Source organism: Pempheris klunzingeri, chromosome 23, assembly GCF_042242105.1.
Source record: "Pempheris klunzingeri isolate RE-2024b chromosome 23, fPemKlu1.hap1, whole genome shotgun sequence".
Taxonomy (NCBI): Eukaryota; Metazoa; Chordata; class Actinopteri; order Acropomatiformes; family Pempheridae; genus Pempheris; species Pempheris klunzingeri.
Genome location: NC_092034.1, coordinates 15,023,311 through 15,041,772, shown reverse-complemented (window position 1 = coordinate 15,041,772; position 18,462 = coordinate 15,023,311). Strand labels below are relative to the sequence as shown.

The 18,462-nt window shown below is 45.2% G+C and overlaps 1 protein-coding gene across 1 annotated transcript in view; it reads right to left on the bottom strand.

Moving 5' to 3' along the window:
- The window catches only part of nrxn2b (neurexin 2b), a 520,316-nt gene that overhangs the window by 17,061 nt on the left and 484,793 nt on the right, over nt 1-18,462 (bottom strand). Inside the window, exon 19 of the mRNA XM_070854280.1 lies at nt 10,861-10,950. Within this exon, the coding sequence (XP_070710381.1) occupies nt 10,861-10,950 (90 nt within the window). The remainder of the gene's footprint in view (nt 1-10,860; nt 10,951-18,462) is intronic.

Sequence of the window (18,462 nt, the reverse complement as noted above, 5' to 3'; positions counted from 1 at the left end):
ATGACAAATGAATCCTTTGAACGCTGTCTTTTGAATGCTGCCATTGTTTCCTCTGTGGGATTGCCAGCCAGCGAGTGCAGCCTTAGACTCATCAGCACGGAGACACTCGGGACAGGCCCAGGTCCCATTTGTTTTCAATTAAGAGAGCTGAGAGGATACTTCATCACTGTAATTATGATTTACTCTCCATCTATAGGGGTGCACTCACTCTGACATGTGTAACACCCAGGTGGGTGGGTCTATCAGACAAATAATGCCTATTACTGAACGTATGTGTGTGTGTGGGTGTAAAAACACATGTTCAGTATATCTGTATCTGTAGGTTTTCTACCCATGTGTTGGAGAGATAAATCTATTCCACTGAGATGGGCCATTAGATGTGTCATCCCATTATCAGTTCATTAGGCCCGTCAGGGGCCCACAAGGGACCCGGCTCCCGTCCCCTAACTTCATAATGATGAGACTTAATGTCTGGCATATGCACTGTTGACATAATAGCTGAGCCACACTCTATTATTTCATCACCAAGCATGTTTGGTGTGAGAGCAATGGCAAGGACAGATTGGACATCAGCAGTGAAAATCCAGGAGAATAACAATGCTTTTGTACACGTACATACACAGAGAACCTTGAAACATCACCCAAGATCACACTCAGAAATACACATTAACAGTCTCAGCCCACCATACCCCCCCACCCCCCCCACCCCCGTCACTCTCTCTGTGTCCTTGACAAGAGGACACACACACATACTGTACACACCCACATGTCAGCCCAGAGGGTCTCCCACTTCAAGCGGCCCCAGTCGGGGGCCCGCTCTCTAGCTAAGGGTGATGGAGTGCGGAGAATTTGACGACGCACACGATCATCTATATTCCTGAGTGTTATCGGCCCTCTTGGTTTACCAAACGGCTCCAGTTCCCTTGAAAACACCCACCGCTCCCTGCGTATGAGCAGCGACTCCAAGTCAGAAGATGATCTGTTCAGACAGGACAGTTTAGTCCTTAGGAGTTATGTGTATGGTGTCACAGTAACACTCTGGGCCAGTGACACAGTCATAAGTAAGACATATTGACAAGCAGCTTATGATTTTGTTGCAGAGTTGGGGTAGTGTGTGTGTGTGTGTGTGTGTGTGTGTGTGGGGGGGGGGGGGGGGTAGTTATACCTCTGAAAGTCCACACACATGCTTGGCGTATGGTGACATGTTTCTCCAAGTCCCCAAGCATTCGTGTGGTGACCTATTTAATCCTGCATTGCCACCACAGCCTGTGACAATGCCTCCCTTTGTTAAAAAAAAACTAAAAAAAAGAACAAATCTTTAGTGCAGGAGAGCACTGTGACAGCCATTTGTACGTTCATCCCATCAGAGAGAGAGAGAGACACGCAGAGCGAAAAAGAAGAAAGGTGCCCTCTAGACTAGATGAAGGGAAATCAGTGTTTGTTTTTGGAGCTGTCTGGTCGCGATGAGACTCTAACAGGGCCTGATGAAGTTATTGTTTCAGGGTCTGCCGGGTCAAATCAAAAGTGACATGCGGTTTTAGAGCCAATTTTGGCAGGGGGGTGGGGAGTGGGGGGTGGAGGGTAGAAGAAGAAGCCTCTGCATGACAAGCAATCACAGCCCTTAATATGACAGAGCTGGATGAGGCGCAGCAGCAGAGGAGAGGCTGTGTGTGCACGTATATAGTAGCTTATGAAACATGTCAGTGAAATGACCTTTCTGTGTGTGATCGTTGGCCTTTTCAAGCAGTGTGTATTTGCCGAGCGTTTATTTACATATGCGTTCCCCCCGTTATGTGTATATGTGTGTTTCCACAGCTTACTGTGTGTGTGTTTGTAGTGGAAAGCACAGTACACAGGCTTTGCACATTGTTGAGAGTGTATTGGACCAGTTTGGTGGGAGTGGGTGGCTGCTGCCTTGCCTCCCCCCAGGGCGATCGTTCAGGTGATCGTTGTTTAATGGGCAGAGGCTGGAGGTGGGAGGGGTCGGGGGGATGAGGACATTGGAATGGGTGGGTGGGTGGGGGAGGGTGGCAGGCAGCCAGTCAGCCACTCATTAAAACAGGCAGTCAGGGCCATATGCAATGCCTTAATTAACTGCAATGCAGAGACGGCAACAGTCAGGCTTCTGCAATGAGCCGCCGCAGACAATGAGCCAAGACTCAAGCCTGATATTCATCTATTATTTTTTCTTTCTTGAGTTCCTGCTCACCATAAAATTCAAATCTCACTTTTTTTTCAAGCTTAAGACAACTTTCAGGTTTTAATCATTTCTTTTCTCCATTGCAAGACTCAAACATGATTAAAACTGTCTTCTAGACAGATGAGGAAGAATAATAATAAACCTGCACCACTTGCAAGATTGTAATTGTTAATGAATATCATGCGTATATGCATCTAACAAAACTGAGAGGCTTTACTTGGGCACAGGTGCGTCAAGCTAAATGCTAATATTAGCATGCTAAGCTAACATGCTAACATATAAGGGGTTAAAATGTTTGCTGTATTTGCGATTTTAGTTCAGTGAGTTAAAGTCATTAGTTTTGCAGGTATTTGGTCATAAACCAAAGTATCAGACAAATAACAATTTTGACCTGATGATAGATGAAAAGCCAGGGGGGGTTATTACCATTCACCCTGAGGAAAATATGAATGTTAGTAGAAGATTTCATGGCAAAGCATCTAATAGTTTGATAGATATTTCAGTGTGGACCAAAATGGTGGACAGACCGACAGACCCTCGCTGCTAGCATGGCTAAACACACAGGTAAGCCTGTAAAGCTGTGCACCGTCAGTACCAGAAGGCTTCAGCTAAAAAGAACACCAGCATCCAGTTTAATACTCAGCTTTAGCACTGATTGCAGAAAAGTCTGCACACTAATTCATCTGCTTCTGTCGGTTGTGTTTCTTGACATCAGCCTGGTATCTGCTTTTCTTCTTTTTAGTTCTGTACATTCGCGGCCTAACTCTGTCACTTCCTATTACATTTAAATCCATATGGCATGTTCTGCCGAAATCCATCAGGGAATATGGATTGAACAAAGTAGCATGCAGTGCCCCTCAAATTTGTCACAACAAAGTGGAGTAAAAATAGCTCTGGGTAATAAAGAGATCTGCATAGAAGCATGCTGCGGATGGGCGGCTGGAGGAGGACTGAGCAGTAAGACAGACGGTATACTGCACTTATAGTCGAGTGAATCCCAAGGCTAAGTCACTAGTGGAGATTGGTGAGGATTGTATATCTTTTTCTGCCCTCCTTTACTAGAAGTTGTGATTCAGGGGAGCTGCAGCTTGGTAAGTCTTTGCTGCTGTCCTACAGCCTGGAAGTGCATAGTAACCTGGCTGGGAGCTGTACTGTACGCTCCTTGCTGCTTAAATAGGGCATCTGGGTAAAAGAAGGCAGGCATGACTATTTTATATCCGCAATCAAGCCCGTCTTTGGTTGAATCACCCGGTGGGGGAGAGGCAGCCTCGTCTGATAGCCTTGCAGACATCATGCCTTTATGGCAAGAAGCGTTTCGATTTCCTCCCCAAATCATCATTGTAATGACCCCTGCATGTCACAGCATCTTGTACAGCTGGGGGAGAGCGTTTATTTTTACATTTATAATGCACAGTGGAATGCAGCACACAGTGCCCTACGCATGTGGCAGTTAATCAATATGAAGGGAGATGTGGACTCCCTCCTGCTGTACGTCGTACACTGGCCTATCATTTTCTCATGAGACTTTCCTCAGCAGTGCCTCAAACAGACGATGTGCAGTAATTGGAACTGATTAACTGTAACAATAAAGTTCAAACTATTAAAGAAAGTGACTCGTGACATGTAATTTACTTTTTTTGGTACTGAGAACAGGGCAGCTCCTGACTTATCTAGCAGACGCCTGAGAGAGAGAGAGAGAGACGATAAAGAACGAAGAGGTTGGACAGGGAGTGAGAGAATGGGGACATGAGAGATGACTGGAGCAAGGGAGGATGACAGACGAGTAGGACAGAGAAAGAGGGGGCCTGCATGAGGATAGAATGTCAAAGAGACAGAGCGAGGGCATGGAGGGAGGGACGGAGGGAGAGGATGACAGGCTTGATAGAAAAGAACAAGAGGAATCATCCAGTTAAAGATGGCTGGGGAAGAAAAGGAGATACAGTAACACACATGAGTAAGATGGTAAGGAAGAAGCAGAAGGAAGAGCAGTGAGTTGATGACAGCAGTGGCAATGGAGAGCAAAAAGAAGTACAGGATAGTGCACTGAAGTGCTTCTCGTGTTTGAATATCGAATGCCTGGTGAATCACCTCTATTTTCCCACCCTTGTTTTCAAAAGCAGTCAGCTGATGGTTAACCTTGTGGTAATGACAGGGTTCAATGATATCCTTCGTGCTGTATGTAACACTACATCCCTGTAGTTTGATCAAAAAGATGCTCATATAGAGGAAGTGGGTATATGTTTACCCAGGGGTGAGAAGAATACTAGAATAACATCTTCAGCAAGACGTGCTGTCAAAAAGACTTGCTGTCTGAAACAGTCCAGGCTGCGGAATATAAACTGTACTTGTGTTGCTGGAAAAAATGTGGGACTTGAGATGGTTTTTACAGTATAATTCTGTGTCCTCCATCGGTTACAATAATGGACTCACAAATTGAATTCCCGACAATGCTGGGAATGCTCTGACATCACTAAAGGGATACCCATAAGGGCAAGAAACACAAGCGGTAAAAACCCCCCAGGTTAGCGAAAAAACAAAGGGGAATGGCCCCAAACAGTCCATTGTGACCTGTAGTTGTATACCCACACATTTCTCGTTTAATCGTTAAAACCCACAGAAAGCAATGCAGGTTCGACCCGGTTCTTTTTCTTAAGGTGGCGTGTGATTTGCCTCTTACAGCGTTGTGGGATAGCAGCCGATGCAGTACTGGCAAAGTGCTGCCTGCCACAAAGTCACTAGCTCGCTAGCACTGACCTGACTCACCCGCAGCTCAAAGCGAGATGTGGCGCAGGTGATTTTGCTTCCACTGGGTCTTCACCATAATATCAGACTATTACATACAAATAATGTTGCTCTAATTAGATTTTACCTGCAAATAAAGTGGTTTAGGTAATCTCTTTTAGAGCCTGTCTGGTCATGGGACTGTTCCCAGATCTCAGCAATTACTTTGATGAGTACAAGGCTGTCATATCAGATAGAAATGGGAAAAACTAAGAAAATAAGATTAAAGCTGCTGTTTCTGTAGGCGGTGCTCTTTTATGCGTCTCTTCAGTCATGGTGGCTGGTCATGCTACCAGCAATCTGTTGCCGGAAATCTAAAAGGCCATCACCTCCTGTGTGCCTGCAAATGTTTCTAATGAAATACCCGTCCGCAGATTTTAAAGGTTTTATCAGTTGGGTACAGGTTACATCACTCTCGTCTGATGTCAGCACGTTCTATTTAGATCTTCTTCAGCCAGAAGTAAACAGCCCTGAAAGCTGTTGCAGTAAAAGGGGTCATAGCAAATTTCCAGTCGCAGCTTTGCACCGATGCACCATACTCCTCGACTGCTTCTAAACTGAGAGAAATGGCTTGTCTCAGATGAGTTGTGGTCCGTAATTACTAGCTGAGCCGAGCCGAGCTGGGGAGTGGGCCGGGCCTTGGGCCACGCTCGGCTTGCTAATGCACAGATTGCTTGTCGGAGGCTGTGAAATAATAGCTGTGTGTCTGCTACAACCCCCAGACTGTAGGTGGAGAGGAGGGGAGGGGACAGCGGCTTGATACTGTGCTCTCGCCAGGCTTAGCCCCTACCCTGCCTGTGAGAAGCTAGCACGGAGGAGGTGTTTTTTGTTTTTGGGGGGGGTGGCAGGCAGGCAGAGGGAGATTGGAAGGGTGGTTGGGGAGGTGAAAGGATGATCTAAGTGTACCCAGCCCTGGTAGAGGGGATATGAGGAGGACTGCAGCTGGAGAGAGCAGTATCTTTCTCCCCCCACCGTCATCATTACGCCTCTCTTATCCTCCTTCTACTCCTGTTATCTCACAGAGGAGGGATGCCATATGGTTGCAAGGAGCTTCTATCTGGAATGTTTTCTCTTAGCGGAGCTGCAGAGAAGGAGGGATGGCCCAGAATTCACCTCTGTCAATACACTGCTTTGTGATGTGCAGAACAGAAAGCTGGACCGTTTGCACGCAGTCTTTATGGGTTTGTGTTCACAAATCCTTCGTGCGCCGGCAGAATTTCTAGTGTGTGTATCAACAAACAAGAACTCCCCCTATTTCCATTTTCTTCTCCACAGACAAAAAGAATAAGGAGGGAGAAAGTCAAAGAAGACTGGAGCACAATGGGGGTGGGGTGGGATGCTGACAAAGTCGATTATGAAGTGTTCCCAAGTTATCTCCTCGGCACAAGGCTCTCTTTGGTAATTAAGAGCGTTTTGCTTTTTTACTCCTCAGAAGTTTGGCTGGTTTGGGTAGCACTATGAATTAATTGTGTTTGACAAAGGAGATGAGGGGCAAAATGCTGCATGAAGTTAGACTGAAAGCCTTGTGAGGCAGCAAGGAGCCCTGAGGTCCTTGAAGGCAGTGGCGGTGAGAGTGCAGGACTCTGGAGACAGTAGATTGGATTTAATCGCACGAGGCTCCATCTCTGATCCTATATCTGTATGTAGATCTTAAACAGCATTCTGTCGAGGGAGAGACACATAGAGAAAACTCACGGTGGCTTGGTGGGGACAATCTTCTCTCTTTTTATTCACTCCAGCTGTGGCTGTGCTGTTTTTAGGCCATTTCATAGTGGGGGACCATGAAATAACAGCAAAGTGTCCCGCCTGTCTAGCTACAAAGCCACTTTCTTGCAGCCACTTCTCTACTCACGAGCAAGCACGTTAAAATTCATGCAGTTTCCCTCTACTTCTCTCAAATGTGGCCATAGTAGTGCAGAGAGATCAAATGAGAAAACAAGATAGTAACTCAGCGGGATACAAAGCTCATCATGGGGTTGCTGAAAGACCGACTCAGACAGATTTGCTCTCTGCTGACTGTAGCCTGATGTGAGAGAATCTCTGAAATGAAGCTGGGAGCATGAATAGCAGATCTAGACCAATGCCTGGCCTGCAGATTTGGTTGATTTGGGCTCCGGCCCCACACCAAGTGGGAGGACTAGATTGCTTTTGATTAGGGAATGTAGGAGCTCACACCAGACCATTAAACACTGAACATTAAACCTCTTTCTCCAGCTTGCTTTTAAGGCCACAGAGACCCGCCCGGTGTTGTAGTATTCCTCCTCTCCTCCTCCCTGCACTCATGTAGCTTGACTCAGGGCTTGAACGCCCTGCCGCTGGAGACCTCCAGTGGGATGGACTCCTCGCCAGGCGGAGATATACAGATCCAATTGTTCTGGGAGCTTTATTCGCTTCCTTGCTCATCTGCTGAAGAGAATAACTAAGGGGAATTGATTGTTGCTGGTTATTTGTAATCTTTATTTTCCAGTGGAGCTCCCCGATGAGATCAGGAAGCTGTAACACAGTATTATTGTTTCTAAAGAAACAAGGCTGCACTGATGTAGGGAAATGCTTGCCAAGGTTTCGGTAAAGCCTGGCGATGGCGGGTTAACGGGAAAAGAAAGAGGTAATAAAGGAGATGGAGGGGAAGGAAGGGCAGATCAAGAGCAGAAAACCTGGGATGACAGATCCATCACAAGGGGGGGAGTGAGACGCAAGGAGAAGGGGGGGACGCATCTGAGTAAGTTTTGGCGCCCGATAGAGCTGTTGAGAACTTTTGGCACTCTGATTTTTCCCCTCCATTGGGTCCCTCTAATGGCTGCCGTTTTGGATTTAGTCAGCAGGCGCAGAGTCGGCCAGAGATGCTCACTCTGATCTGCCTCACACACGGTGGCAGAGATGGGATAAAGGCTTCAGAATGAGATGCAGTGACACAGTGCGACGCCACAGCACAGCTCTCCTCCAGGACACTGCTGGCTCCAGCAACTTCCATTATATCCCAGTGTGACTAAAATACTGATTTGAGAGAGTGATTGTGGGCGATTAGTGCTCGTGTTTTTTTTTGTTTCCGTCCACACATGAACACAACGGAGCAGATTAATGGCGCTGCCGTATCACCAGTGAGATCTGAAGAATGTGGAGGTTTCCCATGCTCGTCAAATTTTACAGAACTGATGACGCATTAAAGGCAAAGGAAAGAGACCCGTGGGGCTGATTGTGGTGTGCACTCCAGTGAAGAGCATTTCAAGACCCTTAAATGTCAGAAAATCATCATAAGAGATTGGAGACCAAAACCCCACATTGGTAACACAGCCTGGACCACTACTGGACACCTGTTTCAAGATGAATGATCCAGGCGGTTTACCACACGACATTCCAACGTTCATACATCCTTCACCCTGCATAGCACATGACATACAAAATAATGCATTCAAACATTTCCTCAGTGGTGAAAACAATAAATGTTAAAGGGACCTTCATTGATCTCATCAAACACATTTTGTCTCAATGATCCAGAGTAGCTGCGTCATTTTTGAATTTGGTGTTCAGTTATTTGCTTTGTTTTAACCCTCTGAGTTTTGCGTGACATGGGAGTGGAGACAAGGGGGAGGAAGTTGCCAGCTGGAGGTTTGTTTCTTTTAGTAGTAGTTAGAACTTAGTTAGCTTTTTTATTTAGTTTTTGTCCCAAGCGATCGCCGCAACCTGTCCAAGTTCTTCCAAATACTGACATCCAGGTCCAATTGCGTTCAAATGTTTAAGATAATTTATAACATGGTTATAACTGAGGGCTCTCTGAATTTTTTTTCACCAGCGGGGCAAAGCTGGAAAATGTCTCAAATCATTTCAATTTGCGGCAAGCGGTGGAAGGTGGGGAGTCATGGGAGAAGCCCTCAGCGTTTAGTGTGGGTGGAGTTTGATTTGCTGTTAGGTGGTTAGATTCTGCTTAGAGGTTTCTCAGCTTTAAGTTCTAGCCGCTTCCTTATCAAAGCAATAAACAGCTTTAACCCTTTGAGCTCGGAAATGTCCGCTAATCCCCCTCATTATCTATACTGATACGTCTTATGGACAAAAAGAATCTCCGAGATGCCCCTCCGCTTTGCCTCGTCGGTCCATGATGCGTGCGCAACATTTCTTTAACGAATCCAATCAAATTAACAAATAAGCTATCTTGTGCGTTTTTTTCTAAAAATGCACCCTGATCAAAGCCCTCACTTGAGTTCTGATGGGGATTATTTCTTTATTTCGTCTTCCTACTTTCTCCCAGTGCTGTCATCTAAATGATTGGATGCAGACTCATTTCAAACTATAGAAGAAAGAGAATAATGCATTCAGTTTCAAGCTCATTCTCTTTAGAGTTTCAGAGCATGCACAAATCATTTTATAAGTGGGTAAGTCATTTTTTATTGATCCAGTTTTTCATTCAACTTTCATCTCCCAAGCCTTTTTAATTCTGATTTGTGTCCTAACTACCCTCAGCAGAAGTGCATTCCCCGACACACCGGAGGAGAGCAGAGGAATCAGTTTATAGGAGCTGGAGATGAATGCAAGGATTGTTTTGTTTCCATGAAATAAATATGCAGGCGCTTCATTTATCTTGTTTGTCTGTCGCATGAATACTTCATTTTGCTCTCGGAGACAAATTTTATCTTCTGAATTCATCCCCGCATGTGTTATCACTCACAATACTGTTTCAAAAGAGCTCAGAAAGATGATTAGCTAATGCTCGAAACTCTCGATTTGGGATAATCTTAATGAGTATATCTTATGCAGACACAAAAGCTAATGCAGACCTTACTGGAAAGAGTTTGGACATCCTGATAATCGACACCAAAACCATCCATTTATATACATTGTCATCCCCGTACGGTGGCTTTTTACTCTCTTTCTATTCTAAATGCTAATGTGCTGTATGTGCTCTTGTTCCCCTCATTTTGAAGCTACCACACTTCTTTATCTGCCCAGAAGTGCATTTGTGATGCTTTTACTGCAGCACGGAAACTATTTAAAGACGATCTAAAGACTTGTTTATTTTACTACTCCCTTTTTTTTTTTTTTTTTTTTTTTCAAAGAATCAACCACCTTCAGCAGCACAAACACACGGCACAAGACAAAGAGGTTGGGACATTCGGCACTCAAAGGGTTAAAGAATCACTACTGTGATGGGACCACATTCAACACTTCTGGCACTAATTCCGCACAATGTCGGGGCAGAAAATGGCGCCCACTGATTACTGAACAAAACACTTCAACAGTCCCTTTAACTTTTAGTGACTTTCATGGGGGACTCTTTGCCCTTGAAAATCCAGTAATAAAGTGTTTCTTTTTTTGTCGATTTCATGAAAGATTAAATGTAGTCAATGCAAATTCACATTCAGCCAACAGAAGACACAGGAAAAAGCAAACGGAATCAATAGGCTATTTACATGTGGTCAGGTTATTGGGGGTTATGTCGGGTTATTTGGGGGTTAATTCTCTGAAGAGATGCAGCCCCAGTTTAAGGTGCTTTGGATATGGTCCCCTGGATATCCCCACACCAGCATTTAGAGATTGGCGTTATTATTGACAACTACATGCTGTCATTCTTTTGAAATGCCAGTTATTACAGAGAACAATTGGCAAGCCACGGTGTAAAATGATGGCAAATGTGTAGCAGAAAATGAATCTTGCCTGAACGATGCCTGAAGTCCAGGTTGGTTTGGTTCAGTTTTAATGACTTGTGATGTGTCAGCCAATTGTTATTAGGCATGTTAAATCTGTGGTGGGTTATACGGGACCTGCACTTCTGTTAAAGAGCCAAATCACATTCACCCCTGTTGTGTGGCACTGCACCTCCTCCAGAGTGGTGGTTAACGGTAGGTTAGGCGGTTGGATCATTAGTGGAGTTAAAGGGATTTTATTACCTTTGTCGAGTAGCCACTCGTCAACTACCCGACCGAGTCGGTATGGGATTCTTTGTCTAGCAATAGCCAGGCGCTCATTATCAAAGTTCCCTTTAAGAAATTTGGAGAAGACAAATTAAGAGAGGTTACAGAAAGATCTGGAAGTTGAAAGGTTAGAGGTTAGAAGGGCAACATGGCAAATGTTTAGCAAGTTATGTACTTTAAATCAGCTTTAGTTAGGACAGGAAGAACTTGAGGATGTGTTTTTGGGCTGGTTTGTTTGGTTAGACAAGTTAATAGCATTCTAGTTACCTTCAGTTTAAGTGTTTTTTTAAATGGACTAACAAGTTAAACAGATTTATGAATTATTTAGTTATAGAATGATTACATTTATAGAAGTGCTATCTCATGATAGCTATCCGCAAAGTGAATACACTCGAGAAAAGCATTAGCAGTAATGAAGTAACTTAAACTAGGACCACACAGAACCAGCAAGATTCATCATTGAACAGAAGAATTATTACAGTGTAAATGAAGAGCAGGAAAAAAAAAAGACATCTCAATGTCAGCAATAAACCATTGTAATTTCACATGAGCATGAGATAATCACACAGCACTAAAACACATTTCATGGTTGTTTCAAGGAAGACATATTTCAGTTCCCAGTGCACACAAAGAGTTTCTGATTAGAAAATCATCACTTCCCAAATCCGACAACAGGATGGCATGGTGCCCGCGGAGCACCGCTTCACTTTGACTTGTCTACTTTAGCTAAAGCGAAAAGGATTTAGTGAAACTGTCAGCGCTCAGGTTTTCTCAGGTTTTTTTTTTTTTTTTTTTTTCCTCATGCATTAACTGAGCACTTCTCAGTGGCACTTGGCAATTAGCATCACTTCATCAGCGTGTCAAAGAAGTTTCATCACTGCTGTGCAAACTTATTATCCCTCACTTCACTTCAATCAACCTCCGGGTCAATCCGCACACATCTCCAACACTGTCAATAGAGACGGAGCCGATGGTGGCCAGGCTGGGGGTTTGATGAAGTCTAGTGTGGAGGCAAAGTCGGAGGCTTAATTATGTGCTATTGTCTATATCAAAAGGCAATCTTACAGGCTAAGAATCGGAGAGCTATTTTAGCAGTGATTCCCACAAATGGAGCCGGGGAATCCCCAGGCGTCCTTGAGGAAGAGAAGAGTGAGGGCGGGGGGCAAAGTGTCACCAGAAAATGAAGCACGCTGTATTATCACATCATCATAGTTATCGTCACATAGAAATTATCCAATTTATCAATCTGAATTAGAGTTAAAAACGTGTCACTTGCTTCATACAGGGTGATACATTTCTTCACACCACGCTCATGTCTGAAGTGTATCTAATTAAACCCCGCTACCTCAAGCACCTCGTAACTCAGGAAAATCAAGCTACGTATGAGTCCAAGTAACTTCTGTTTGCACTTTGCTATGTTAGGACTGTACCACATGTACCACATACACCACAGTGGTGAAACAGATGTGTCTGTGATGGACGGTAGCTGTGATTATTGCCCTCTATCAACACTGAAATAAAGCTTCAAAGCCTCAGAAGCCGGAGAGGCATCGGGAAACACTGACGAAATAGCCTGCAGAGAGACGAGGAATAAGACTTTTGGCCCAAAATCTAAACAGTAAACAGAAGAGCTGTGAAGTGCATCCTAACTACTGTGTATACCAGAGCACTGATTCTGCTCCCCCCGCTGCTCTGTGCTGCTGCAGTGATCTAAAATAGACCACCTCTCACTTCTGCAGTACCTACTTCCACTCCCCAGGGGTCTCTCTACCCACGCCTGCCTGCGCAATAAAAGCTCACATAGGCTGAAGAGAGGTGTGTGTGTGTGTGTGTGTGTGTATATACTGTATCTGAACCTACACGGTTGTTTGTGCATGGCTAAGAGAGCCACTGTGAGAAAAAAACAGATAATGAGGACTGAATAAAGAAAGGAAGAGGCACAGGAGGGCCGCGGTGAAGGATAGCAGGCAGATGGTTAGAGGATGTGGAGATGTGGAGGATGAACGGGTGAGAGTCGGCGGCTCCATTGTGACTCAGTGCTGTTCATTTACTGCACCTGTAGCTCTCATCATGCTCATCTGGGTGAGCACTGACTCATGGGTGCAGGTCGTACCCAGGAAACGACAGAGAGGAAATGAAGCAGTTAAAGTGTTAGTGGATGTTTTGATCTTTCTGGAACACATAATTGCCAGTAATTATGTTTTTTTATTACCTGCAATAATACCTCAATTAACCCTTCGGGATGGAAACATCCTTTTTTTTTTTTTTACATTTTCCCCTCCTTTTCCTAGTGACTTGAAACAGCCGGCAGTGGCACTAAGGTGTTCTAAATTAGAGCAAACCGTACTGCAGCATGTTAGTGGGACAAATTACATGCATGTGTTCACACAGCACTTAAGATTAGCGAGGTGCTACTCTGGCTTCTGGAAAGGCAGTGCAGCAATTACAGTGTGCCGCACACGAGCCCCGTTTTGGAGACGACATGAGCACTCTGCAGCAATCACTGAATTAGAGAGGGAGAGACACATGCAGCTGGCGAGCACACAGAGAGAGGAGATGGGGGGGGGGGGATGAGAGAGGGGATATTGTTGAGAAAAGGCGATCAAAATAATAACACAGTGAAAGGAAAACAGTGGGAGGCACTAGTCCTCAGCAAGATGAATCAATCCTGTGTGTGTTCTGCTACTGCTGCGTCTGCAATCTCCTCCCTCCCCTAACTTTCTTGTGTGAATCACACACAGGCAGCCACTTCCAGTAACTCAATCCAATGAAGGCTCCATTTTATCGTCCAAATAATGGTCGATAGTGGCTGTCTGCTGGAGAGATGCACCCCCTCCCTCTGGTGGCAGCTGATCCACACTGCAGTCAGGGAGCTGAGACTCAGATGGTTGTACCCTCCTGTTCCTGTGTGCTGCTTCCTACTAGAACTATGTCTCTTTTTTTTTTTTTGCTTCATCACGCTTTCCTTAACCCCCGCCCCCTCCCTTGCCTTACTCATATAGACATTCCCTCTTGTGTGCTTTTCCCCCTCAAACAATTCATTCAGTCCATTTTGATTTCCTCCTCCCTCATCCTCCACCTTTGCTGCCTCCATCTTGCCTACTTTTCCATGTCGTCTTTGGTTTTTTGCTCCTTCCTTCCTCCATCCACTGCGCCCTATGTTCTCCCTTTCCTTCCTCCACTTTCCTTTTTTTTTATTCATCCATTCCCCTCAAATCTCCGCCTTTTCCTCACTTCTTCCTTCCTCCCTCATTTCTCTCACTTTGCCCCTTAAATACTTTTCGTCTTTTGTTTTGGTCGCCTTCACTCCATTTTATCCCTGCATACTTCTTTATTGCCTGGCAACAGTGAGTATACTGCTAGGAGATTAAATATGGTACACTGTGACACAGGCACTGCCATCCATTACCACACAGTGTATAGTGGAGGAGTAATAAATGCTAACAGTGACGCGTGTGTGTGTACAGTATGCAAATGTGTGTGTATTCTTTCCCTGGCAAACAGGAGTGAGTGACAACATCCTCATCAACAGGCAAAAAGCGACCGAGGAATCAACAAACAATGTTTTGTGTATCTATTCAAAACAAAAAGATGGACACGGGGAAGAAAACCAGGGGAAGTAATGGAAACAGCGGAGAGCAGGATGTGACTGTGAGTTTTATTTGAGCAAAAGTGAACACACAGCTACAGGATAATAATGCCACCGGGTTCTGTCCGACAGGTTTCCGTGTCATCTACACCGCAGAAAATCCAAATTCCTCCGCGCCCTGCTTGTTTGTTTGCATCTGTTTGTGCTCAGATCCTTGGAGAAATAAGTCATTCCGAGTGAACCAGTGAAACTTTTCCCCCGCTCACTCTTCTCCCCAGCAGCTGAAGCCTGCTCTGCATGAGAATGGGGGGTTAGATTAAACAGCTGGGCCCTTGTCTTCTCCCTCGCCGTCATTATCGCGCTCGCTCCGCTCCCAAGACTGTTCCCTTTGCTTGATGTGAACAATGCTATCGGACATGCAGCTCAACGAAATCTGATAAACAAGAGGGAGGAAAATAAACTAGTCCATCAAACAGTGGCTCCAAGCTGTTCAGGCATATAGTTTTTCTTTAGTATCTGATAATGGACATCAGTGGCGACAGAATGTTTATTTGAAGACTTTAATTTCCTAAAAGGGACATTCAAGTGATTTCACAGGTCAGAGTTGAATGACTAGTCAAGAGGAGCATTTGTAGCCTTTGAAAGCAGCGTCTGAGAAAATAGCCCCTTACGATGACACGGTGATGTCATCAGGATCATCTGAGTTTGGGCTTGAGACAAAAAAAAAAGAGCTAAACTCTTATCGTGTCTATAACAGCAGGAGACATTCTTTTTATTTTATGATCTATTATAGCTTACAAGGCAGGCTGTGTAATTGGTGGACATATGGACAAAAAGCTTGTGTATTATGCATTTAGGTGCACTGAAACACCTTCTAACAAATGGAAGCGAGGGTATGAGCCATAACCCAGCAGACTGTATGCGCGTAAACATCAAAGAGCGCTCCACATTTATCCACATGAGTCGTGTGTATTTTGCCAGATAGAGCGCCTGAGGCTTTGGACCCCCTGAGGCGCAGAACACCCGGAAACACGGGTGGTAACTCCACTCTGGAAGCCAGAAACCTGTCTGTCCTCTTGCGCACCATGTTTGGCGCCCGGAGCAATTGGCCGGATCAGCAGCCATGATGGGGCCTGTCCTGGGCAGCTATCACAGCTGCTGCGCTAGCGGCAGGGCAGGGGCATGCTGATTGACCGGCACCTCAGGGAGACGCACAGTAAGGTGGAGGATGGGCGTGACACCTGCATGCTGCACGCGCGCTTCGAGGGAGGAGTTGTCTGTCTGCGCGAGCCAGATTCTTGTGTCCTGATAATCCAGCGTATGAATCACACGCTGTTCTGTCTCGCTCTCTGTCTCCTTCTTTACCAGCGCATATGTGTGCGCCTATGTGAGTGTGTGTGTGTGGAGACTCTCCAAGGAGCCAACTGTATATCATGTAGCTCTGCAGGCAGCCAGATGCCCTTGTACAGGACACCCACATCGGAAATCCATCCACAAGAATGGAGATTACATTGGAGACGATTGGCCACCAGCCATCCAGCTCTCCCTCCCTCCGTCTCTCCCTCTCTCCCTCCCACAGAAACCTCTCTCTGTCAAGCTAGCCTCATTCTGTTTTTCATTAGGTAACTTTAGACGGATTGCTCTCATACTTTCTGGGTGTCTTGGAGCAGAAACCACTGCCCTATTCACTACTGAGGACATCTCTGTAGAAATCTCCATCGTATCAAGTTTGTGTGTTATTTAGTCATAAATGTCATTGTGTGTTGTTTTTTTTTTATTTTCAAGTGAAACAATCTGCCAGTGCAATGAAATAGATATTTCAACCCGTGAGGAGCATTATTGCATCAAAATCAAGAAAAATAACACGGGATTTAAAAAGTTCTTGAAGAAGTTGATGAAAGCCAGCCAGATTTGCTCACTTGTTTTAAAGTTCCGACTTCGAACTTCCAACTTTGGTCACGCCTGTAAGTGGTGATTGTGTTTTTGGACCTCACACTGTTGTGTTAGCTCTGCCTAGCCTCTCTGGTGGAACAACTATCACTGGGTGATGGAAAACATTAGCTGTGTGCCGCTTGTGATTCTTCGCCAGGTACATCACCACCAACACCCAGTTCAAAAATTGATACAATTTACACGAGAAGATGGCATTTTTTTTTGCAGTGTATTATTTTCCCTCTCCGTTAGATCGTTTTAAGCCAAAGATTGCAGGCAAGTTGTGTTTCTTCATGGGAAGCGCGTGGGAAAAGAAAGCGATTTTCCTACCCACCCCCTTTGTTCATTGTAAATACGGCGCCCACCACTGATGTCGGCGCACGCTTTAAAAGATGAAATTCCACTGTTTTAACTGCTTGCTCATGTTTCATCTGTGCAGCAGTTATCAATCCAATGTGCTCGTTTTCATTTCTTCCCCTATCTCCTCTCGCTGCGACAGGATCCTCGCCACCTTTCATCTTGGCCACGGTGGATTTGTGCGAGGGTGGCTGCCGGAGTGAGCCAGAACCCTCAGCCCACCCCCACTTGTGGAAATCAAAGTTGTCACTTCTCTAATTACCTAAAGCAATCTTTTCCCTCTCCTGCTTCGCACTACTTAGCCGTGTCTTCCTCTCTCTCTCTCTCTCTCTCTCTCCCTCTCTCCTCTCATCTTGACTGTCTTCACTACTTCTCTGTTCTCTCTCTCTCCCTCTCCATCATCCCTGAGCCACAGGCCAGTAATTGGTGATACCTTCCAACTGTGCAAGATCCAATCAGAAGGAGTCTCAGAGCACCACAGTCCCTATAAGAGCCCGCAGAAAGAGAGGAAACTGTCATCAGTGACAAGTGACTGAGCTGGCTAACCTCAATTACATCTTTTCTGACTCTTCTGCTGCACTTTCCTGATTATAATGATGAGTAAAATAAAAATGGCAGCGATGACAACATCAGTTACGCATGGCATCAGATCAAAGGACTCGGAGAATTAATGAACAACATGTTTAATTTATGTGTTAATTTGGCCAAAAGGAGTCACTGAGCTACTCCATGGTGTTGTATTCAAGTAACAGCAGCAGGTTTTTGTTTCTTAACTGGATATGTTTGGTTTTTGGACAGGACATTGATGCCTTAGGCCCTGAGAAGTTCCACCAGAAATATTTATATTTCACAATATTTTCATTTTGGGGAAATTAGCAATCGATTGCTGGAGAAAATAATTGGCAGATGAATCAATAATAAATCATCTTAAAGGTCATTTTTAAGGCTGTAGCTTGTACTGCTGGTTATACTGTGATGTGTTAATCATATGATGCAGTAGTCTTATCTAGGTGTACCTAGATGTATGTCATAATGCAGTGGATTAATAAACCTCAAGCACCGTTAATGACAAAACCCACGACGATCTACCGGATGAATGAGCCTATGCTACAGTTCACAGAGGTGCTCCTCCCAAACTACGAGGTAGTCCAGATGGTTTTCCTGCCAGTCCTGACACGAGGGCTCACGCTGCGCTCCTTGCATCACCCCACACACTCATCTATCATCTTCTGCTCGGTGGACCATCAAAGTCACTCAGGGCCGCCTCGATACTCCCTGCTTGGAGGCCTGAGCTAGTGAAGTGAAATCTAGTCCACGCTCAGCTTAAGTCCATACGCCTCCAGCCATTTGACTGTGTTGTCTTGTACAGAGTGCACCCCTCTCCCGTTCTAATCCTGTTGCTCTCCCGTACTTCTAGCATTTTAACTGACACTGCTGAGTGCTCGCATATTGCTTTTGCCAAAGGGAGGAAGGGAAGAGGGGGGATGCAGATCTTCTGGGCAGCATCAGCCCTCCCCGCCTCCCATTGTCTCTGTATCTCCCTTGCTTATTCACGGTTGGTTTTCTTTCTCTGTGAGTGTGGAGGTTGCGAAGACAAAGATGGATATCTAGAAACGGCGGGGACATAAAGGCAATGATAATAAGAGGCGGGAGGAAGGAAAAGAGTGCAGCCGAGAGCTGCGTTGACCCCTTTTCTTAGA